At 50.8% G+C, this 25,674-nt stretch overlaps 1 protein-coding gene across 1 annotated transcript in view; it reads right to left on the bottom strand.

Moving 5' to 3' along the window:
* Positions 1 to 18,521: 18,521 nt before the first annotated feature.
* The window catches only part of gpc6a (glypican 6a), a 1,492,324-nt gene continuing 1,485,171 nt past the window's right edge, over positions 18,522 to 25,674 (bottom strand). The window contains exon 9 of the mRNA XM_072476229.1: positions 18,522 to 25,083. Coding sequence (XP_072332330.1) covers positions 24,881 to 25,083 — 203 coding nt within the window. The 3' untranslated portion in view covers positions 18,522 to 24,880. The remainder of the gene's footprint in view (positions 25,084 to 25,674) is intronic.

The following is a 25,674-nucleotide window of genomic DNA, read 5'->3' as shown; positions in this document are numbered from 1 at the left end:
GGAAGGAAGATGTGTTGGGCATTTTGAAAAACTTGAGGATAGACAAGTCCTCCGGGCCTGACGGGATATAACCAAGGATTCTATGGGAAGCCAGAGATTAAATTGCAGAGCCATTGGCAATGATCTTTTCGTCCTCACTGTCAACAGGGGTGGTACCAGGAGATTGGAGAGTGGCGAATGTCGTGCCCCTGTTCAAAAAAGGGACTAGGGATAACCCTGGGAATTACAGGCCAGTTAGTCTTACGTCAGTTCTAGGCAAAGTAATGGAAAGAGTACTGAAGGATAGGATTTCTGAGCATCTGGAAAGACACTGCTTGATTAGGGATAGTCAGCACGGATTTGTGAGGGGTAGGTCTTGCCTTACAAGTCTTATTGAATTCTTTGAGGAGGTGATCAAGCATGTGGTTGAAGGTAAAGCAGTGGATGTAGTGTACATGGATTTTAGTAAGGCATTTGATAAGGTTCCCCATGGTAGGCTTATGCAGAAAGTAAGGAGGCATGGGATAGTGGGAAATTTGGCCAGTTGGATAACGAACTGGCTAACCGATAGAAATCAGAGAGTGGTGGTGGATGGCAAATATTCAGCCTGGATCCCAGTTACCAATGGCATACTGCAGGGATCAGTTCTGGGTCCTCTGCTGTTTGTGATTTTCATTAATGACTTGGATGAGGGAGTTGAAGGGTGGGTCAGTAAATTTGCAGACGATACGAAGATTGGTGGAGTTGTGGATAGTGAGGAGGACTGTTGTCGGCTGCAAAGAGACATAGATAGGATGCAGAGCTGGGCTGAGAAGTGGCAGATGGAGTTTAACCCTGAAAAGTGTGAGGTTGTCCATTTTGGAAGGACAAATATGAATGCGGAATACAGGGTTAACGGTAGAGTTCTTGGCAATGTGGAGGAGCAGAGAGATCTTGGGGTCAATATTTATACATCTTTGAAAGTTGCCACTGTTGCTCTTATTAGCCTTAGTTTTATCAGCTCTAATTCTGTCACCTTTTGCTTAGGGGTCACCAGGTATCTTTCCGATGCCGCCACATGGTTCAAGCTCTAGTTATGATTAATAAGTCAGCACACCGCTTATTAAGATTAAAATCAACGGTCATTTATTATGTACAGCAATATATACTTACACAATAATCCTACTTTCTATATCACTACTTCCCACTACTGGCCAATACTTAACTTTGGCGAATGGCCCACCAGGTCAGGGAAACAAATGGCTTATCGAATTGGGTCTGGCCTGCGGGATTCAAAGGCTGATACAGGTCGATGGCTAGGAGTCTCTATCGGGTAGCGATCTCTGGAGTCAAACTTACGGTTGCTGGTCGATGGTTCTTGCAAAGGTTGCGAGCAGGAGAAGAAGGGAAAGAAGGGTCGATCTGAACTTGGCCCAATCTTTTATAGGTCCCAGGGGCTTCCCGCCTCTCGGGGCGGACCTTGACCCTGGTCCCAAGTGATTGGACTTGTTCCCAATCACTGGGTTCGATCTGCTCCAATAATGGGGCGATTCCTTGATCGGGGGGTGGTCGTTCACCTTTCTTTGTCTCGGCCACTGCTGGCGCCGAGAGGTCTGGATCGGCATTCAATTGCTAATATGTTGCAATTGTTCCCGGGGATGGCCGATTAAACTGCAGATGTCTTGGTTGATGTGCTGCTAATGGTTGCAGGTATCGGTCTGGGCCGACTTCCCCAGAGCCGAATACGCTGTTCTGTCTACAGCTGTCCGTTTATGCCCTGTTGGCTGCTTTTCCCATCAGCCTTTTCGGTTAGCCATTTTACATCAGGTTTTGGCCAAATTAATCGGGAATCAGCCATTTTAGGTGGCTACACCACTCAAGTGGATAGAGCTGTGAAGAAGGCCTATGGTGTGCTAGCGTTCAGTAGCAGAGGGATTGAATGTAAAAGCCGTGAGATGATGATGCAGCTATGCAAAACTTTGGTAAGGCCACAATTGGAGTACTGTGTACTGTTCTGGTCGCCTCATTTTAGGAAGGATGTAGAAGCTTTGGAAAAGGTGCAAAGGAGATTTACCAGGATGTTGCCTGGAATGGAGAGTAGGTCTTACGAGGAAAGGTTGAGGGTGCTAGGCCTTTTCTCATTAGAACGGAGAAGGATGAGGGGCGATTTGATCGAGGTTTATAAGATGATCAGGGGAATAGATAGAGTAGACAGTCAGAGACTTTTCCCCCGGGTGGAACAAAGCATTACAATGGGACATAAATTTAAGGTGAATGGTGGAAGATATAGGGGGGGATGTCAGAGGTAGGTTCTTTACCCAGAGAGTAGTGGGGGCATAGAATGCACTGCCTGTGGAAGTAGTTGAGTCGGAAACATTAGGGACCTTCAAGCAGCTATTGGATAGGTACATGGATTACGGTAGAATGATATAGTGTAGATTAATTTGTTCTTAAGGGCAGCACTGTAGCATTGTGGTTAGCACAATTGCTTCACAGCTCCAGGGCCCCAGGTTCGATTCCGGCTTGGGTCACTGTCTGTGCGGAGTCTGCACATCCTCCCCGTGTGTGCGTGGGTTTCCTCCGGGTGCTCCGGTTTCCTCCCACAGTCCAAAGATGTGCAGGTTAGGTGGATTAGCCATGATAAATTGCCGTTAGTGTCCAAAATTGCCCTTAGTGTTGGGTGGAGGTGTTGACCTTGGGTAGGGTGCTCTTTCCAAGAGCCGGTGCAGACTCAATGGGCCGAATGGCCTCCTTCTGCACTGTAAATTCAATGATAATCTATGATTAATCTAGTACAAAGGTTCGGCACAACATCGTGGGCTGAAGGGCCTGTTCTGTGCTGTATTTTTCTATGTTCTATGTTTTATGTTCTCAGTAGGCACCTCCGACTCCACAAGGCGGACCCCTTGGTGGACAGGGTCCACCTGCTCCACGCCAACCCTCAATATGGCTACGTGGAGTTCCCCGACGGCCGCCAAGATACTGTCTCACTCAGGGCCCTGGCACCATCAGGTTCCACCCCAACACACTCCCCCACCCATGCACCCCCCCTCCCACCGCACCGCCAATCCTGACCCCACAAGACCTTTCCTTTTTTTTTCTTCTTAACACTGTACATAATTGCACTATTTGTATATCGTTTCACATCACCCCCGCCGGACTTATTTTTAACAGGGGGTGAATGTGGTGATCCACTGTATTAGGGGATGTAAGGTAGGACCTGCACTACAGGTTCGCCGGTAGCCCCTGCCGGCTGGCTCCGCCCACTAAGATCTGTATAAATATGCATGACTTCCATTGCCTGCCATTTTGCCAGCTGCAGCAGGAGGCCATGCATCAACTGCAATAAAGCCACAGTTGTACCCAATCTGCGTCTTTGTGCAATTGATTGCGCATCAGTCTTCTTGAGAGAGGAGCTTTGTGCTCCATGGAACAAACTGCCACTCTGCTGGGGTGGCACCTCAACAATCCTATTAATCTCTTGGAGCACAGATTGTTGGACAGCCGTACTACTCTGCGAGTCCTCTTGAGCACTAGTATCTGCAGCCACGATGGCAGCAATCTGATTCTGCATGGCAACAAGCAGAGATTTAATAGCCTCAGTCTGAGCTTTCACTGGAGCACTCATATGTTGACTGGCTTCTACTTCTGCTGCAATGGAAGCTGAGACATTGGCTATCAGATGCTCCATCGTGGCTCGGTCTGCAAACGTTCTCAAGCCATCACTTCCGCATTGGATTATAGACTCCAAGCTTTGTACCAAGATAGAGCCGGGCTTCTCCATGCTCGTAGACAGAGACAACAGGCTCTCTGGCAGGCCTGCCAATGCACCACCCATTTCCATATGCATTCCCATCAGTTTGCCATCTGAATCCTCTGCAGCAGAACCTCAATAGAACCTTGCCCTCCAGGGAGTTGACACAAACTCTAACGCTTCCCCCAGCTCTGACTACAACCCACTTGCGCCCAATGCCAATCCTGCCACTATACTATCCTGGAAACTACATTGGGCTGGATTCTTCACCAATGGGATTTACCGTTGCGCCAGCAGCACCCATGACCGGTTTCCCAGCGGCGTGGGGTGGCCACAATGGGAAATCCCATTGGCAGGTGGCAGGAACGGAGAATCCCGCTGCCGGCGAGGGCGTGCCGCCCAGGAAAACGTGGTTGCTGGACTGGAGAATCCTGCCCGTTCTGTGCCAGTATCTGAGCTGGAGGCTGCGAGCGTCGTTGGATAGTGTTTGTGTGTCTTCCTCCTCGGTCTGCTTTTCATCATGTCCTTTAGCCACAGGCCAGGCATCAGTGCTTGGGTATTGGAAACATAATTACACAAGGGGAGGGTTGGGATGAAGGAAGTGGGGGAAAGCGGAAAGTAAGAGATGCATCTGCAGCTTGTTACACCAAGACAGATGGTGAGAGTGACGAGACATTTGATAAGGTACATTAGACAGGAAGGTACCACCATCCTGGATGGTTTCAGTGACACTGATGGTCATGGGCCTCGGTGACAACTACTCCAGTTATCCTCAGCACCATCTCAGTTTTCTACTGTTAATGTCTGTTTTGGACCACCTTGTCCTGCAAAGTGAGGGAACTACACCCATGTTTTGTGATGTGATTGGATGATGTCCACTCGCAGTTAAAACGCTGGCGGTATGTGCAGGCTGTAACAGGTGAGCATGTGAAGCTTGCAACAGTGCTATGGGTGAGGTAAAGCACATGAATATGAGATATGAGTCTTTGTTGACATTGAAATTTGTAAGACCAGTGAAATGGGTGTGGTATGTGCAGCAGCGTGTGAAGCTGGTGATGCAGTTGGTAGAACTTGCCATGTAAGGATGCATGAACTCATGTTGACTGATCATTTGAGATCATGGGCGAAATTCTCCGACCCCCCGCCGGGTCAGAGAATCGCCGGGGGCTGGCGTGAATCCCACCCCCGCCGGTTGCCGAAGTCTCCGGCACCGGAGATTCGGCGGGGGCAGGAATCGCAGCGCACCGGTTGGCGGGCCCCCCCACTCGATTCTCCGGCCCGGGTGGGCCGATGTCCCGCCAGTAAAATGCCTGTCCCGCCGGCGTAAATTAAATCACCTATCTTACCGGCGGGACAAGGCGGCGCGGGCGGGCTCCGGAGTCCTGGGGGGGCGATCTGGCCCCGGGGGGTGCCCCCATGGTGGCCTGGCCCGCATTCGGGGCCCACCGATCCGCGGGTGGGCCTGTGCCGTGGGGGCACTCTTTCCCTTCCGCCTCCACCACGGTCTCCACCATGGCGGAGGCAGAAGAGACTCCCTCCACTGCGCATGCGTGGGAAGCTGTCAGCGACCGCTGACGCTCCCGCGCATGCGCCGCCCGGAGATGTCATTTCCGCGCCAGCTGGCGGGGCACCAAAGGCCTTTTCCACCAGCTGGCGGGGCGGAAATCCGTCCGGCGCCGACCTAGCCCCTCAATGTTGAGGCTCGGCCCCCAAAGATGCGGAGCATTCCGTACCTTTGGGGCGGCGCGATGCCCGTCTGATTTGCGCCGTTTTGGGCGCCAGTCGGCGGACATCGCGCCGTTTCCGGAGAATTTCGCCGCATGTTTGCAGCATAGTAGTCATGTCTTAGCCACAGTACTGGTGACATTGACCACCAGTGCCACCTGCTCCCACCACTGCTTTCTGAGAACGTTTCTGGAGGATGACCTTACTAAGGGAATGATCCCATCCCCCTCCTGCACCAGCAAAATCTAGCACAGCTTGCTTGTTTGGGATGCCATTTTGGATCTTTCCTGAATGCTGTGATCTCCACGCAATTCCAGTCCTTGCTTCAGCCAGAGTGAACCTCATCTTTCAGACGCACAGTCTGGCTTTAGCTATTGCAGGCCAGTTTTAAGCATTGTGAACATTGCATGAACTTAGGCCTCTTGTTGAGTTGGCAGCCACTCAGCAGCACGTTCTACACTGAACTGCAAACCACAATCATGGAAATGAGCAGGCAACGCAAAGGTTCACTCTAGTCACAAATCACACTTCCCATGCTCAATTATGAGGACTGTGCAATTTATCCCCATTTGATCCCCAGTGCTAAATTCTTCAGCCAGGGAAACAGCCTCTCCAGTATCGAACCTGTCAAGCCATCTAAGCATTTTATACATTTTAATTAGATCACCCCTCATCCCTCTGAACTCCGGAGAACAACAGCTCACCTTACTCAATTGCTCCTCATGCCTGTTCATCAGAAATACATGAGGCAATAAAGGAATTCCAGCACCCATACTGATTGTATACGAGTCAAGCCTTGTATACAAGGCAGCACGGTAGCATTGTGGATAGCACAACTGCTTCACAGCTCCAGGGTCCCAGGTTCGATTCCGGCTTGGGTCACTGTCTGTGCGGAGTCTGCACATCCTCCCCGTGTGTGCGTGGGTTTCCTCCAGGTGCTCCGGTTTCCTCCCACAGTCCAAAGATGTGCAGGTTAGGTGGATTGGCTATGCTAAATTGCCCTTAGAGTCCAAAATTGCCCTTAGTGTTGGGTGGGGTTACTGGGTTATGGGGATAGGGTGGAGGTGTTGACCTTGGGTAGGGTGCTCTGTCCAAGAGCCGGTGAAGACTCGATGGGCCGAATGGCCTCCTTCTGCACTGTAAAGTCTATGAAGGAGGGAGGTAATGTGATGAGTGACTAAAAGCCTGATCAAAAGAGGCAGGCTGTACCAAAGGTCTTGACAGAGTGAGAGGTGGAGATGATTAGGGAGTGACTTCAACAGTTCAGGGCACAGTGTGCTGAAGGTATGACTGCCAATGATCGGACGAAAGAATGGCGGAATGTTCAAGAGGTCAGATTGGAGTTCTTGGAGGATGGAAGCGCTGAGGAGGTTACAGAAATGGGGTGGGAGAGCCCATGGAGGGATTTGGACCTCCAGAGTTTTAAATTCAAGGTAATGACGGACTGAGAGACAATGTAAGTCAGTGAGCAAAGGAGTGACAGGTGAGTGGTACTTGGTATGAGTTAGTATACTGATAACAGAGTTTTGGGTGGTTTCTCATTTATGAAGGATTAGAGCCAGTCCGTTGGAGCATTGGAATCGGCAAGTCTGGAACTAACGCATGGATAAGGGTTTCATTTGCAGATTGTCTCAAGCAAGGGTGAAGACAAGCAATTTTATCGGGGTAGAAGTGGATGGCCTTTGCGATGGAGAGAAAGAGCTCAGGTTCAATAGGATGTTGAGGCTGTGCAAAATCTGGACAGGAGGATAGATTTGGTGGTGAGGCAATGGATTTTGTGGTGATGGTGGTGGGTGGGGGTGGGGGGGTGAGGTGGTAGAATCATAGAATTTACAGTGCTGGCCGCTGGGAGAATCGGCGGTCGACGTTTGTAACGGGCGAGTGTGGGGTGGTGTGGGGGTGTGGGGGGAGACAACAACAAGGGCTTTGCTTTTACCAGCTGGAAGGAATTAATGGTTTACTATGACTGAATGGCAATTTGACTACAAAGAGGGAGTGGAGGGATTGAGAAGGTGGTGCTGACGTAGAGCTGAGTGCCCTCATGTGGAAGCTCATGGGCGCAATTCTCCCATCGGGAGACTAAGTCCCGACGCCGGAGTGAAAACCGGAGTGTTTCACTCCGGCGTCGCAGGCCGCTCCCAGCCCCCTATTCTCCCGCCCCCGGGCGGCTAGGATCAGCGTCGCGTCATTTACGCGTGCCGGGCCTTGGCGCAGCATAAATAATGCGGCCGGCGACACGTAAATGACGTCAACTGCGCATGCATGGGTTGGCCGGCGCTAACCCGTCGTCCTCCCTGAGGCCGCCCTGCAAGAAGATGTCGGATGGATCTTGCGGGGCGGCGGAGGAAAGGAGGTCCTCCTTCAGAGAGGCCGGCCCGCCAATCGGTGGGCACTGGACGCGGGCCAGACTCCTTTTGAGGCCCCCCCAGGTGCAGGAATTCCCCTCCCTCCCCCACAGGCCGCCTCCCCCCCCCCCCAGCGTTCTCGCGCTGTTCCCGCTGGCAGCGACCAGGTGTGGACGGCGCCGGCGGGAAGCCATCGTGTTGGGCAGGCCACTCGGCGCATTCGGGTCGGAGAATCGCCGCTCGCCCGTTACAAACGTCGACCGCCGATTCTCCCAGCGGCCAGCCATGATTCTCGCCGCGCCGCTTTGGGGGGGGGGGGGAGAATCGTGTGCGGGTTCCGGGGCGGCGTGGTGGGACTCGCGTGGCGCCCCAGCGATTCTCCCACCCGGCGTGAGGGGGGGGAGAATTCCGCCCCATGGGCGAAATTCTCCCCCAACGGCGCGATGTCCGCCGATTGGCGGCAAAAATGGCACCAATCAGACGGGCATCGCGCCGGCCCAAAGGTGCGGAATGCTCCGCATCTTTGGGGGCCGAGCCCCAACATTGAGGGGCTAGGCCGACGCCGGAGGGATTTCCGCCCCGCCAGCTGGCGGAAATGGCGTTTGGTGCCCCGCCAGCTGGCGCGGAAATGCGGCGCATGCGCGGGAGCGTCAGCGGGCGCCGACAGTTTCCCGCGCATGCGCAGTGGGGAGAGTCTCTTCCGCCTCTGCCATGGTGGAGGCCGTGGCGGAGGCGGAAGGGAAAGAGTGCCCCCACGGCACAGGCCCGCCTGCGGATCGGTGGGCCCCGATCGCGGGCCAGGCCACCGTGGGGGCACCCCCCGGGGTCAGATCGCCCCGCGTCCACCCCAGGACTCCGGAGCCCGCCCACGCCGCCTGGTCCCGCCGGTAAATATCAGGGGCGAAATTCTCCGTTATCAGCGGAAGGTCCGCCGATCGGCGCAAAAAACGCGCAAATCCGACTTGCGTCACGTCGGAAAAATGGGTCGAAAGTCTCCGGCCTGAAATGGGCTAGCAGCGACGTAACGGGATCCGCGCTTGCGTACGTGGTTCACGCCGTGCAGCATCATACGCGCCGCACGGCGTGACGGCTCATAAGGCTGCGCTGCTCCCCCCCACCCGACCGGAACACCCGACAGGAACACCCGACTGGATAGCTGGCCGCCGCTCAGCGCCGAGGTGCGAGTCACGGGATGTGGAGGCGCTCCTGGACGCAGTGGAGCAGAGGAGGGACGCCCTGTATCCCAGGCACGGCCGCAGAGTTGCCCCACGCCACAGCCGGCGTCTGTGGAGGGAAGTGGCAGAGGCCGTCACCGCTGTGGCCCTGACACCACGGGCAGGCACCCAGTGCCACAAGAAGGTGACCGACCTCGTCAGAGCAGGCAGGGTGAGCCTCCCCCATATCCCCCCTCCCCCAAATCCCCCCTCCCCATATCCCCCCTCCCCATATCCCCCCTCCCCCATATCCCCCTCCCCCATATCCCCCCTCCCCATATCCCTCCCTCCCCCATATCCCCCATGTCCCCCCTCCACAATATCCCCCCTCCCCATATCCCCCCTCTCCCATATCCCCCATATCTCCCTCCCCATATCCCCCCTCCCCCATATCCCCCTCCCCATATCCCCCCTCCCCCATATCCCCCTCCCCCATATCCCCCCTCCCCCATATTCCCCCTCCCCATATCCCCCCCTCCCCCATATCCCCCCTCCCCCATATCCCCCATATCCCCCTCCCCCATATCCCCCCTCCCCCATATCCCCCCTCTCCCATATCCCCCATATCCCCCCTCCCCCATATCCCCCTCCCCCATATCCCCCCTTCCCCATATCCCCCCCTCCCCCATATCCCCAAGTGAATCCAGCCCTAACCTTAACCTCTGCAATGCACGCGCAACCGATGGCGTGCATTCATATACCTGGCTAACAATGTTGCCTTTTACCCCTGCCACCCCCCCTCCCGCCACAGGAGAAGCGCGCACACAACAATAGGGAGCATGTGAGGACTGGAGGAGGCCCCGCTGATGAGAGGCCACTGACCGAACACGAGGGGCGAAATTCTCCTACCCGCCCCGCCACATTTCTGCCCAGACCGGCCGGCGGGAGTCTCCGTAACACCGGCCGGTCAATGGGGTTTCCCATTGTGGGGCAGCCCCACGCCGTCGGGAAACCCCCGGGCGCCGGCAAAACGGAAACTCCCGCCGGCGGAGAATGACGCCCGAGGAAAGGGCCCGTGGAACTGGCTGGCGGATCTGAGGACCGGGAGGTTGCTGATGCAGAGGTCGGGGGCATAGTAGCAAGTGAGCCACCGACAGCCCGTCCCCATATCCCCCCTCCCCTATATCCCCCTCCCCCATATCACCTGATCACTGCCTGATGTCTAACCATGCATGCTTCATTGTGTATCGCAGGACCAAACGTCCAGGCACCCATCCCCGCAGATGCAGACCGCCCACAGGATGCCCCTCGGAGGCCACGGGAGACAGAGAGACCCGGACCCTCCAGCATGCGACGCCCGCAGGATGCCCCTCGCACACCACGGGAGACGGAGAGACCTGGAGCAACAGGGAGACGACATCCCCGTCACGTGCGGGAGCGACCACCCAGCGACGAGGGGGGCAGCCACAGGCCCGCGTCACATCCGAGCCAGGAAACCACTACCCAGGACACCACTACCCAGGACACCACTATCCAGGACACCAGTACCCAGGACACCACTACCCGGGACAGCAATGCCCAGGACACCCCTACCCGGGACAGCACTGCCCAGGACACCCCTACCCGGGACAACACTACCCAGGAAGACGAAATACCGGACAGTGACTCAGAGTGGATGGGTGGAGACGAACCCCCACCCCAAAGTGCCATGGACTCAGAGTGGGACGAAGAGCACGACACAATGCCACTGCTGTCACCAACACCCTCCACCATCGCAGAAACACTCACCTCGGTTGGGCACTTTAGTGATGAGGCGTATGCTACACACACTGGTACGCACAACACAGCCGTCCCGGTACAGCAGGTGGAGGTAGGAGCAGCAGAGGGGCCGGGCGGTCGGAGGGCAGCCCAGCCCAAGCGAACATCTGCCGCCCAGATGGATCCCGGGTTCCTGGAGTTACCACACCCACACATAGATCCGATGCAACAACCGATCCGGAGACGAGCGAAGAGGGTGACGACCGGCTTGCGGCGGCTGCAGTCGCAGGTGGAGGATTCCACCCGCGTCCAGGAGCTGGGAGTGGTGCCGGTCATGCGTGCCACCCAGGCCGACACCGCACAGGTGGCGTCCGCGGTGGAGGCAATGGGTGCGACGGTGTCAGACATGGGGAACGGTTTGCGAGGCCTGGGGCTTTCCGTGCAGGCGGTGTCTGTGGCCCAGGACATGGCTGCCCTCTCACAGGAGGCCATGAGCCAGTGCCAGCGCCAGATGGCAGAGGCGCTCAACACCATAGCCCAGTCTCAGCAGGCCATAGCCCAGTCTCAGCAGACCATGGCCCAGTCTCAGCAGGCCATGGCCCAGTCTCTGCAGGCCATCGCTGAGGGCATCGGCACCAGTGGCCATGTGCGAGCCGGCGTCGCACTGTCACAGACAGGGTTTGCCAACCCCCTGGGCTCCATGGCTGCAAACCTGCAGACCCCTGTCGATCCCAGCACGGGCCTCCAGGACTGGCAGCGCCAGATGTCGGGGGGGGCGTCGGATGGCCAGTCCGTTCGCATCCCCCACCCATGTAGAGGCCTGAGGGCCATCGGGCACCCCGAGGGAGGAGGAGGTGCTGTGGTCCGTCCCGGCTCCCCCTGTAGGGGAGGTCCCGGAACACCGCAAAATCTCAGACTCCCCCCCTTCCGTCCCAGGTGCATCGGGTGGGCAACGGGCAGGACATGCTGGCAGCTCGCCATCCCAGTCGCCCGGGCCGCAACCTGGCCCATCTAGGCCAGGACGCCCCAGGAAACGGCCGCCAAAGTGATCCAGTGTCAGAGGGCAGGAATCACAGGAGTCCACCTCCAGTTCTGCTGTACCGTCTGGGGAACCACGTAGACGTAGTCAAAGGGCCCCTAAGTTGAAGTGCATAAGTTGGGAACATAGGCTGGCAGGGAAGGACACAAGTGAAATGTGGAACTTGTTCAAGGAACAGGTGCTACGTGTCCTTGATATGTATGTCCCTGTCAGGCAGGGAAGAGATGGTCGAGTGAGGGAACCATGGTTGACAAGAGAGGTTGAATGTCTTGTTAAGAGGAAAAAGGTGACTTATGTAAGGCTGAGGAAACAAGGTTCAGACAGGGCATTGGAGGGATACAAGATAGCCAGGAGGGAACTGAAGAAAGGGATTAGGAGAGCTAAGAGAGGGCATGAACAATCTTTGGCGGGTAGGATCAAGGAAAACCCCAAGGCCTTTTACACATATGTGAGAAATATGAGAATGACTAGAGCGAGGGTAGGTCCGATCAAGGACAGTAGCGGGAGATTGTGTATTGAGTCTGAAGAGATAGGCGAGGTCTTGAATGAGTACTTTTCTTCTGTATTTACAAATGAGAGGGGCGATATTGTTGGAGAGGACAGTGTGAAACAGATTGGTAAGCTCGAGGAAATACTTGTTAGGAAGGAAGATGTGTTGGGCATTTTGAAAAACTTGAGGATAGACAAGTCCCCCGGGCCTGACGGGTTATATCCAAGGATTCTATGGGAAGCAAGAGATGAAATTGCAGAGCCGTTGGCAATTATCTTTTCGTCCTCACTGTCAACAGGGGTGGTACCAGGGGATTGGAGAGTGGCGAATGTCGTGCCCCTGTTCAAAAAAGGAACTAGGGATAACCCTGGGAATTACAGGCCAGTTAGTCTTACTTCGGTGGTAGGCAAAGTAATGGAAAGGGTACTGAAGGATAGGATTTCTGAGCATCTGGAAAGACACTGCTTGATTAGGGATAGTCAGCACGGATTTGTGAGGGGTAGGTCTTGCCTTACAAATCTTATTGAATTCTTTGAGGAGGTGACCAAGCATGTGGATGAAGGTAAAGCAATGGATGTAGTGTACATGGATTTTAGTAAGGCATTTGATAAAGTTCCCCATGGTAGGCTTCTGCACAAAGTAAGGAGGCATGGGATAGTGGGAAATTTGGCCAGTTGGATAACGAACTGGCTAACCGATAGAAGTCAGAGAGTGGTGGTGGATGGCAAATATTCAGCCTGGATCCCAGTTACCAGTGGTGTACCGCAGGGATCAGTTCTGGGTCCTCTGCTGTTTGTGATTTTCATTAATGACTTGGATGAGGGAGTTGAAGGGTGGGTCAGTAAATTTGCAGACGATACGAAGATTGGTGGAGTTGTGGATAGTAAGGAGGGCTGTTGTCGGCTGCAAAGAGACATAGATAGGATGCAGAGCTGGGCTGAGAAGTGGCAGATGGAGTTTAACCCTGAAAAGTGTGAGGTTGTCCATTTTGGAAGGACAAATATGAATGCGGAATACAGGGTTAACGGTAGAGTTCTTGGCATTGTGGAGGAGCAGAGAGACCTTGGGGTCTATGTTCATACATCTTTGAAAGTTGCCACTCAAGTGGATAGAGCTGTGAAGAAGGCCTATGGTGTGCTCGCATTCATTAACAGAGGGATTGAATTTAAGAGCCGTGAGGTGATGATGCAGCCGTACAAAACTTTGGTAAGGCCACATTTGGAGTACTGTGCACAGTTCTGGTCGCCTCATTTTAGGAAGGATGTGGAAGCTCTGGAAAAGGTGCAAAGAAGATTTACCAGGATGTTGCCTGGAATGGAGAGTAGGTCTTACGAGGAAAGGTTGAGGGTGCTAGGCCTTTTCTCATTAGAGCGGAGAAGGATGAGGGGCTACTTGATAGAGGTTTATAAGATGATCAGGGGAATAGATAGAGTACAGTCAGAGACTTTTTCCCCAGGTGGAACACACCATTACAAGGGGACATAAATTTAAGGTGAAAGGTGGAAGATATAGGAGGGATATCAGAGGTAGGTTCTTTACCCAGAGAGTAGTGGGGGCATGGAATGCACTGCCTGTGGAAGTAGTTGAGTCGGAAACATTAGTGACCTTCAAGCAGCTGTTGGATAGGTACATGGATTACGGGATAATTATATAGTGTAGATTTATTTGTTCTTAAGGGCAGCACGGTAGCATTGTGGATAGCACAATTGCTTCACAGATCCATGGTCCCAGGTTCGATTTCGGCTTGGGTCATTGTCTGTGCGGAGTCTGCACGTCCTCCCCGTGTCTGCGTGGGTTTCCTCCGGGTGCTCCGGTTTCCTCCCACAGTCCAAAGATGTGCGGGTTAGGTGAATTGGCCAATGATAAATTGCCCTTAATGTCCAAATTGCCCTTGGTGTTGGGTGGAGGTGTTGAGTTTGGGTAGGGTGCTCTTTCCAAGAGCTGGTGCAGACTCAGGGGGCCGAATGGCCTCCTTCTGCACTGTAGATTCAATGATAATCTATGATTAATCTAGGACAAAGGTTCGGCACAACATCGTGGGCCGAAGGGCCTGTTCTGTGCTGTATTTTCTATGTTCTATGTTCTATGTAAGGCCAAACAATTAGACACTGAGTAAGTTGGCACGGGTGCAGGGCACAGATGTGTTTTAGGGGCTAGGGCACGTGCATGAACTCCTTTGGTTATTAAAGTCAATGTTACACCTACAGAAACTGCCTTTGTGCTCTGTCCAAAGCGTGCGGGGGTGTCATGTACGTTGAGCGCAAGTGTGTGTGTGAGGGGTGGTCTTACCTCAGCCCCAGGTGAGTCTGCCCCGTTCCCCCTGGGCCGCCATCAACATCCCCTGGGCAGAGGACGGGACCATGCGCTGCAGTGTCACAGCCGCATGCAGGGATGGTCCGGGTGGATGGTGGTACTGTGGCCATGGGTCAGACATAGTCCAACGATGTGGAGCCAGGAGCTCACCGCAGGGCGGGTTGTCATCATCCTCCATGGCCTGCAATAGACACGCGTCCACCCGCAACTGTGTGAGCCCGGCCCGTTGTGCCGCAGGTGGATCGGCAATGGGGGGGGGGTGGTGACATGCGGGTGGGGTGGGTGGGGTTGGGGAGGGGGGTGAGGGTGCTGGGTGGGTGGATGGGTGGGGGGTGTGGGTGATCGGCTGTTGCCATGGTGTGCGGTCTGTGGCCATATTACCCGATTCCCACCCCCATCTAGTCAGTGAAGCGGGCGGCTATCAGTCTGTCCCGTGCCCGCTGGGCCAGCCGGTAACGGTGGACAGCCACCCGCCTGTGTCTACCCCGTCTGGCCTGACCATTACCCCCATCCCCCTCATCTGGGGAGGACTGCGCCTCTTCCTGCTACTCCTCCACTCCGCCCTCCTCTGCCTGCGGCACATCGCCTCTCTGCTGGGCTATGTTGTGCAGGACGCAGCACACCACAATGATGCGGCCGACCCTATCTGACCGATACTGGAGGGTGCCCCCAGAGCGGTCCAGGCATCTGAAACGCATCTTCAGCACGCCAATGCACCTCTCTATCACTGCCCTTGTCGCTACATGGGCATCATTGTAGCGGTTCTCCGCCTCATTGCGTGGCCTCCATATAGGCGTCATCAGCCACGATCGCAATGGGTAGCCCCTGTCGCCCAGCAACCAGCCCCTCAGCTGGGGATGGCGTCCCTCGTACATGCCGGGGATGGATGACCGCGACAACACGTGTACACTGCCTGGGTAACGGGCGCAGACTTGCGGGATCATCATGCGGTGGTCGCAGACCACCTGTATGTTCATCGAATAGGTTCCCTTCCTATTGGTGAACACGGCCCTATTATCTGCAGGTGGCCGCACGGCGACGTGCATCCCATCAATCGCGCCCTGGACCATGGGGAACCCAGCCACGGCAGAGAAGCCCACGGCCCGGGCATCTTGGCTGGCCCGGTCCATGGGGAAGCGGATGTAGCGGTGCGCCATGGCATATAGGGCATCCGTCACTGCCCGGATGCACCGATGCACCAATGTCTGCGATATGCCGGACAGGTCCCCACTCGGTGCCTGGAATGACCCCGTTGCATAAAAGTTCAGGGCCACCGTAACCTTGACGGACACGGGGAGAGGGTGTCCCCCGCCAGTGCCACGCGGTGACAGGTGTGCCAGCAGGTGGCAGATGTGTGCCACGGTTTCCCGCCTCATCCGGAGTCTCCTCCTTCATTCCCGGTCCGTGAGGTCCTGGTATGACTGCCGGGGCTGGTACACACGGGGCGCCCTCGGGTGCCTCCGTTGCCGTGGGGCCGCGACGTCCTCCTCCCCCTCCTCGTCCTGTCGGTCAGGTGTCCCTCCAGCCTGGGCAGCTGCCGCCTGCCCCTCTGCGGCAGCCTGCCTCTCTGGCACGCTCCTCCTCCTCCTCCTCCACATCCAGGGCAACATAGACATTAGCGGCTGCCGCCACGGCGGCCAACATCGCTGGATGATCGGAAAACATGATGGCCTGGTGGGGGGGAGGGTAACGACGACATGTCATCATTGCCCATATCCCCTCCTCCCCCCAGCCAGGTGGCATGGACCGCATGGGTCCAACTGTTGGAGGCTGGCACCTGGCCAGGTGGACCAACTCACTTGCCCTAGCATCCCCCTCCCCGGCACAGACCCCCCCATACCCCTCCCCGGCACGGACTCCCATCCCCCTCCCCGGCACGGACCCCCCATCCCCCTCCCCGGCACGGACCCCCTCATCCCCCTCCCTGGCACGGACCCCCCATCCCCCTCCCCGGCACGGACCCCCTCATCCCCCTCCCTGGCACGGACCCCCCATCCCCCTCCCCGGCACATACCCCCCATTCCCCTCCCCGGCACGGACCCCCCATCCCCCTCCCCAGCACGGACCCCCCATCCTCCTCCCCGGCACGGACCCCCCCATCCCCCTCCCCGGCACGGACCCCCCCATTCCCCTCCCCGGCACGGACCCCCCCATCCCCCTCCCCGGCACGGACCCCCCATCCCCCTCCCCGGCACGGACCCCCCATCCCCCTCCCTGGCACGGACCCCCCCATCCCCCTCCCCAGCACGGACCCCCCACCCGACACTCCCCCGGAGCCCAGCCCCACCCCTGCCGCACACACACACGCACAACCCGAGACACACCTCTCCCCACACATTCAGACTGCGGCCACGCCATCGCCTGCCCAGAGCCAACCCCCCAGGCCGTCACTCACCTCCACGCTGGTCGGCGTGAACCTGGAGCACAGGGTCACGCCGATGAAAAGGAGGTTTAATTTACGTCGACGTGAACGGTCATCACGTCGACGGGACTTCGGCCCATCCGGAAGGGAGAATATCGGCAGGCCGAAAATCGGCTGCCTTGCGCAGACCCGTGCCATTCTCCGACGGCAGCGGCGCCATTAACGCCCCGCCGACTTTTCTCCCTTCGGAGACTTCGACAACCGGCGGGGGCGGGATTCACGGCCCTCTGGGGGGTCGGAGAATGACGCCCCAGGTTTAATTTACGCCGGCGGGACAGGCAATTTCTGGGCGGGACTTCGGCCCATCCGGCCGGAGAATTGAGCGGGGGGTCCCGCCAACCGGCACGGCCCGATTCCCGCCCCCGCCCAATCTCCGGTACCGGAGACTTCGGCGGGGGCGGGATTCACGGCGGCCAACGGCCATTCTCCGACATGGCGGGGGGGGGTCGGAGAATGACGCCCCATGTGTTTCGTTGGTTGTTGCCAGTGAGAGGCAGCATGTAAATGAGAAATAGCAGCAGCTAAAGATAAAACCTGGGATGAAAACCTTGGATGGGAAGCAAGGCCATTACTGGAGATCGTTAACCAAGTGACAGCAACCCCACAAAGCCATACAGTGGAGAAGAGGCATTGGAGGAGGATGGTGCACCCATGTCAAAGGCTCCAGAGAGGTTGAGGGAGTTGTGATGATGAGGGATAGTGCACCACATTAACAATCACACAGGATACCAATTGTGACTTTTCAGTGCTGTACCAGCTGCATGATCCTGATTGGAGAGATTTAAACATCGGGCTGCAGGAAATATTAGCACAGATTTGCGAGGATATTTGAAAAGGAGTGGGAGATGACCCGAGGAGAGGGAAACATTTACAATATCAGCTAGTGGTGAGGCTAGGGAGGGGATATAACAATAATAGGTCATTCACCAATCTTCAAAATCACAGTTGATCCTCTCTTATCTACAGATAGGTGGTTGGCAGTTTAGGAAGAATAGGGCCCAAGAGTTGGATCTTATGGAAAATATGAGCTTTGGGAGAGTGTGGGGTGAGATAGGCGAGAAACTAGAGAAATATGGGGGTAGTAGCAACTGCCGGGTGGCACAGTGACAGTTAGCATTGCTGCCTCACAGCGCCTGGGACCTGGGTTCGATTCCGACCTCGGGTCACTGTCTGTGTGGAGTTTGCACATTTACCCCATGCCTGCGAGGGTTTCCTCCGGGTGCTCCAGTTTCCTCCCACACTCAAAGGATATGCAAGTAAGGTAGATTGGCCAAGTTAAATTTCCCCTTTATGTCCAATGATTAGGTGGGGTTACAGGGACAGGGCGGGGGAGGAGGACTATATGGGGCACTCTTTCGGACTCAATGGGCCGAAAGGCCTCATTTTGCACTGTAGTGATTCTATTCCATGGATGTCTGATCAGGTGGTCTCAAACCTAAACACAAAAAAGTCCATGAGCTCCGTACACATGTCGGTATCCTTTATAGCATGTGTAAAATATATGGAAACTGCGACTGGATTGAATGAAGAAACACAATTGCAAGGCTACGACATGACTCAAAGTGAAATGATAGGAAGCTTTATTTGACTATTTGATACCAGAAAATAACATATTGTATCACATAATGTTATATGGTCATATGATAGTTTTGTGCAATGTAACCGAATAAAAGATCAACCAAAAGCTGTTCATGTTACAGCATCTTAGAATAACGTCAGTCACATGACCTAGATTAAGAATTATGTTGGTTGATGATGCTGTCATACAATGCATACTAAACTTTCATCTTAGAAATATTACAGATTTTGATAAATACCATTCTTCCTGAGTGTTCAAGGAAGTATTTAGAAAATTAAGGCTAATACGTGATCAAATGAAGATTACAAGTAAGTTTATGTCAAACATTTGTATTTAGTATTATGGCAGAACCTTATTAGTTAAAAGAAAAACTAGGTGAAAAGGTTGGCATGAGCATAATGCAGGGAACACCGCTTTCTCCTCATGTCAACTTCTTCGATGAAATTTGTAAGAAGAGAAATTTCATCCCGAATGATAGTGTGAAATAATTAAAAATGGCACTGATTTTCTCAAACTGCATCACTTCCTGCATAGAGAGTAAAAACACACATGTTCCACGCCATATCCAGAGTCTGGCACACTGTCGGAAAAAAACGCAAAAGCTTTGGTGCCTCAAAATTTGTTCTTGCAGAAAGCATTACAGATCCAGCAGAGCAGTCCAGCTTTCATGAGCTCAATCAACCTGTGACCCTGTTGGAACAATCATGTCCCATTACTTTGTTGCAGGGTGATGAAAATCACACCTCTGCGATTGCTTTCTTGATTTGAAGCACTACACCACATTCTTCACAACATAAATGTTTTAGTATACTTCAAAGAACGCATGTGATGAACAATGTATTGTTAGTGTTGGTACTGGAAACTTGAAATGGCTGTTATCTAAGTAATAACTTATACAATAATAATGCTACAATTCCACCTTCATTTCCATTCCCTTCAGGACTATTTATTTCATCTGTCTTTCCCATTAGGTTTTACATGTTGTAAACACTTAGGTAAAAAAGCAGAATAATTTATTAGTAGCTACTTTAGTCTCATTTTAGCCTGCTTCAATTGAAATGAAATGAAATGAAAATCGCTTATTGTCACGAGTAGGCTTCAATGAAGTTACTGTGAAAAGCCCCTAGTCGCCACATTCCGGCGCCTGTTCGGGGAGGCTGGTACGGGAATCGAACCGTGCGGCTGGCCTGCCTTGGTCTGCTTTAAAAGCCAGCGATTTAGCCCAGTGAGCTAAACCAGCCCCTTTATTTACTTTAAACATTAACTTATTTCACGTGTCTGATTAAAGGGGCCCCAACTTTCTCTCATATGGGTATGTCAATGAGCTCTGACATTGAAGGAGCACACTTTGTTACTTTGGGAAAGGATTTTATCTGACTGCTTTTTGTTGCAAATCTGTGTTGCTGATTTTGCTACAAATAATAAAGAAAATCATCCTCTTTTGTGTTCGTGCACATAAATTCATACGCACAATTCCCTGTCCTCAAAATAAATAGGAAGGTATATGTTAATGAGATGATAATGATGTGATAGTGCCTCAGCAGTTATCATGTGTAGTCACAGGAGAAGACAGGAACATAAGCAATGGGAGCAGAGGTAGGCCTTTTGGTCCTTCAAGCTTGTCACACTATTCAATAAGATCATGATCCTCCACCTCAGCTCCACCTTCCTGCACTATTCCCATATCCTTTGATTCCCTTAATATCCAAGCAATCTCTCCTACTTACAGTCCAAAATGGTCAACCTCATATCCTGAGACAAGACAACACCCTCCCATCATCTACCTGGTCAAGCCCCTTAGGAACCTATGATCTGAGATCACCTCATTTTTCTAAACTCAAACACAGGCCTATTCTGCTCAATATCTCCTCATAGACCAATCACTCTTATCTTGGGAGCTAGTCTAATGAACCTCCTCCGCACACCCTCTAAGGTAAAACTGTGCACTAAACTCCAGGTATGATCCCACCAAGCCCCTACATTATTGCACCAAGACTTATTTATTCCTATACACTGATCCTTTTGTAATAAAGACTAACATTCCATTTATTTTCCTAATTCTTGCAGTACCGTCATGTTAACTTTCTTTAATTATGTAAAATGACATTCAGATTCCTCTAAGTACAGATATTCTGCTTTTCAATTTTTTCAACAAAAAGTGGACAACTTCACATTTCCCTACATCATAATTCCACCAATTCTTTCCCACTCACTTCATCTCTCCACATCGCTTTACAGCCTCTTTGTGTCAACTTCCTTGCTTACTCTTCCACCTAGCTTAATATTGTCAGCCAAGGTTAGATACATTACATTCAGTCCCCTTGTCTAAATCATTAATATAGGTAAGGCATTGATACCCGCAATATCCGACTAGAGTCTGAAAATGACCTAATTATTCCTACTCTGTTTTCTATCCATGATCTTCCATACGTTCAAATATATTACATCCAATCCCATGAGTCCTAATTTTGTGCTTTTTGGACATCCAAATACACTGAATCCACTGGTTCTCCCCTTTCTATCCTGCTTATTACAATATCAAAAAACTATAATAGATTTGTCAAACCTAATTTACCTTTCGTACATTCATGGCAATTCTGACTAATTGCCCTGTTGCCACATCTCTAATAATAGGTTATATAGTTTTCCTCATGACTGATGTCAAGCTAACTGACTCATTGCTCCCTCTTGTCACTCTCTCTTCTTTCTTCAGTAGCGGGCTTATGTTTTCTACCTCCAATTCATGGGGACCATTCTAAAATCCATGGAATTCTGGAAGATCAAAAGCATTGCATCCACCATTTCCTGCAGCCACCTCTTTTAAAACTCTAGGATGTAGGCCACCAGTTCCAACATATTTGCTAGCTTTTTAATTAATTGTTCCATTGTTACTTCTTAACTAATGCTAGTTTCTTTAGAGCAGTGGAGGCAACACAATATATTTGTGCTAATGGATATGGAGAAGTGATATTTCATTATGTTTTACATAGATTCACTGTGCATAGATGATTCTCGATGTCTCAGAAAAATACTACAAAACACAAACTAAAAGCAGCACATTGTCTTATTAATTCTATTTCTTGCACAGTGAAGGTACAATCCACTCCATCAGAGATTGTATTCAACTGGTTCAATCTCTCTGGGAAAAGTTTTGCAAAGTACTTTTTCAAAATTCCAGAAATCAATCCAACCTTACATCCTGCATCATACATCCAAGGTTAGCTATGAGGATAATACCATGATTCCAGCAACACAGGAGTAAACGTGATTCGCCAAACATTCTGTTTATATTTATTTCACAATTTGTTCTTAATCTTGAATTCATCCACCATATCAACTGTATTGATTAATGGGGTATTAATTCCTTGTCCAAAAGTCTACTCTATATATAGAGTTAGTATGAGAAGACAATGGTCTTTCTAAACTCCAATTGAGGTTGAAGCTTGTCCACCTATCTTTCAGAATGCCAATTTGAGTTCCATCTTTCACCCACCATTAGGGGAAAAAATAATAATGCAGATTCCAAACATGAATCCAAATACTCCAAACTCATCTACTCCCTTCCTAACAGCACTGTGGGTATACCTACACCACGAGGACTGCAGCAGTCCATGAAGGTGGTTCACCACCTCCTTCTCATGGGTAATTGGTGGCCTTGCCAGTGAGACTTAGTCCCAGGAACTAGCAAATAATACAGGGGGTGGTATTCGCCGGTCCCCTGGCTGTGAGTTTCTCGGCGGCGCACTGGCGGTGGGATTCTATCTTCCCGTCGCTTGTCAATGGGATTCCCCATCGTAGCCACCCCATGCTGCCAGGAAACCCGCAGGCAGGGGTGCGCTGCTGGTGGAAAAAGTGAATCGCAAAGACTGAGGAATTTTGGCCAGGTTAAATAGCAGAGTGAAATTTCCTTAAACGTCTGTTATACCCCTGAATCCAATGCACAAGAAGAAATCTGAGCCCCAAAATGCCTGTCTCGCTGGATTAGATAAATATTTCTAAGACTAACTACCACTTCTTTCTATTCCACTTCTCGCAGCTTTATTTGAATGATTGTTTTGTAACTTAAAGTGGCATGTCATTGATTATTGCACCAATCATATTCTTGGTCTTATCCACTCTTGATTGAATTGTTTTTAACTAACTTACATTATTTAGATTCAGACTGCACATGTATTTTACAATATCTCTGGATTTTGGCTAATAGGATCATTTAATATGTGGTGAGCAGAAGTAACATTTTCAACCCAAAGATTCGCCCTACAGTCAATACAGGAAAAAAAAACTGAGAAAGAAATAAGAGGTGTTTACAATTATGAGGGGTTTTGATAAGAGTCGATAAAGTTTCTACTGGCAGAAGAGTTGGTAACCAGAGGACATAGATTTAAAATGATTGATGAACAGAAATCAAGGGGGAAGATGAGAATAACTTTTACACAGCGAGTTGTTACAATCTAGAATGCATTGTCCGCAAGGATGTTATAAACTGATTCAACTTTCAAAAGGGAATTGGATGCATCCTTAAAAAATGAAATGATTGCAGGGCTATGTTGAAAGAACAGGGGAGTGAGACTTAATCAAAGACACCTCCGTGTTGTGACACCCTATGATTCTATAACACAATAATGGAGCTCATAGAAGATGTTCAAAATTGCCTCGGGAGAAAGATTCTCAGGTGTGTCCAGCATGAAAAAAATACTTACGGTTCACTCGCAAAAATAATGCTCATCTGTATTCAACATTCCATATCATATTATGTTGGAATTAGTTTTTTTTTGGTGTAGGTAAGATATGGTTACACCTAGAAGACTGACTGACACATTAGAAATGTTCTTTGGTTCAGTATGTTTTCTCAAGGATCTAAGTTTTGTTGTTCAGGTTTATATCAGGAGCATGCACACATTTTGAAAGCTGCATAATATGTTCAAAGGGTTGAAAGGCGTGGATTTTAATTTCAATAGTACATGCTGTGACTGCAAAACTTGAGAATTTTGCCTGGACGACATCAGATAGCATGTAAAAAAAAGCAAACTTTACCACTCATTACAGATTTACCTGTCACAGAACAGTAAAGGCAAAACCCATACAAATGTCAGATGCTTTCTTCTGATATGAGTGGTGTCAACAAGAACACATTGTCAACTGGTGTGTCTGCATCCTTTTTTCAATATAAATGTTCCGGAGTCACTATTGTGCTGAGCGTTCGAGATATGGTAAAATACAATGATATTTAAACCCTGAGCTAACACTTAGAATTACTTAAAAAATTTAATATAAAAATAGATGACTACCACGAGAACTAAAAGTTGAAAATAAAACTAGAATTTTGCTTTTTCTGAGTTTCTTATATGGCTGGCATCTGTAGGACTATAACTTGTTAAGGAATCTATTAAGAAGACATGGAACAGCAGGCAAATAGAAGAGCATTAGGGATAATTGGATACACATACATGATCATTTTCATTGGATTAGGATCACCAGCAAAAAACAACTAGGTCAGAGGCCATAACCTTCCTATATCTTTCTTCTGCTGTGATTGGCAACTCGGCACAAATCACATGTTTTATTAAAAGTACAATCTTAAATCCTTTTATTTGTTACCAAATATCTTGATTTTTTTTTTCAACAGCTGTTCATTAATAATATTTGTATAGTCATTTGTTCTGTATGCTTTATAACACTCCAAATTGTTCATTGTTTACAAAAAAAAGCCAATTATAAATTCATCTGTTAATAAAACTGCATATTTCACATTTCCTAATTGACAATCCAACAATGTTGACTGGTTGAGGGGAACTGTGCCACTAAACCAACAACATTCATGATTCATTCAACCACTGTCCTTACTGAACTTCACTGTTAGTTTCTAAGTCTTTGTATAGAGAAACATCAGATACACTTCCTATTATCCAGAATGTTTTACAGCCATTCCTTTTGTGTTGTGGAAACTGTAAAAGTAGAAATTAGATATTAAAATCAGAATTAATGTATAAATCATAACAAATCCAGGCCAAGTTTTTATCGAATCCTGCATTTTTTAGCTGCATAAAGTAAGCAGAGAGGATGATGTCCTGTTTCTGGAAACAATGCCAACTGCAGGTAAGCAATCTTCAGAGAGAGTTTCCTTTCATCTGAGGTCTGGGTGAATATAATGCAACCTTGCACTGGTTGACTGTACCTGAATGGTACCTGGTGGTCTTTGGATAAAGGGGTAGCAGGCTACAGAACCTCTGCTTTTAAAACTGTTACTGTTCTGAAATGGAGTTGTGTGTTTGATGGCATATCCAAGAGGAAAAGAGTGTTTTGTCCTTGATTTAAAGGCAGTATCTCCATTGTATGTCACTAATTATCTCCACTGTCTTTGTAGTACCAGGAGTCCAGAGATGACAAATATAGCCAGCCAGTGCAGGTAAGGTCTGACTGCTGTAGAACTTTTTGTCTCATTCTTGTTGGACCATGGTGTAGCCTCAGTTGTTTCAAAGTCAAACTCTGGAGGACACATTTCATCGATGCAGCCGCTACCACTCCCAGAGCCACTTGCTTCATCAACTGGAAAACAAAATGAAAATTGACCATTGATTAGAGAATTTCTAAAACAGTATGGACTTGAAATTCCACTGGTAATGAGAAGCTTTCGCCCAGGGTGGAACAGTCAATTACTAGGGGACATGGTTTAAGGTGCGAGGGGCAAAGTTTAGAGAAGATGTGCGAGGGAAGTGTTTTTTTTTACACAGAGGGTAGTGGGTGCCTGGAACTTGCTGCCGGGGGAGGTGCTGGAAGCAGGTACGATAGTGATGTTTAAGGGCCGTCTTGACAAATACTCCCTTGGTCTTCCTTTGCTGAAATCTAAAAGTCTGTCAATCCTCAGGCTTCATACTTTTTTTTAGGAAACTTTATAAGCCTCTTCCTTTTGGTCTGATACAACCTTTAACTTTTTTTGTTAGGCACAGTTTGGAACTTTTCCCATTAGCGTTTTCTGCCTGAAGGGAATGTATATTTGCTGTAACCCATGTATCAATTCTTTAAATGTTGGCCATTGCCTGTCCATGATTATACCTTTTAATGTAGTTCCCCAATGACTAACTTGTCCTTCGTACCTTTTCAGTTTTCTTGTTTAGATTAAGACCCTAGTTTTGAATT

The sequence above is a fragment of the Scyliorhinus torazame genome, chromosome 15 (genome assembly GCF_047496885.1).
Source record: "Scyliorhinus torazame isolate Kashiwa2021f chromosome 15, sScyTor2.1, whole genome shotgun sequence".
NCBI lineage: Eukaryota > Metazoa > Chordata > Chondrichthyes > Carcharhiniformes > Scyliorhinidae > Scyliorhinus > Scyliorhinus torazame.
Note: the sequence above shows the minus strand (reverse complement) of the source record. Positions and strands in the feature narration are given on the sequence as shown.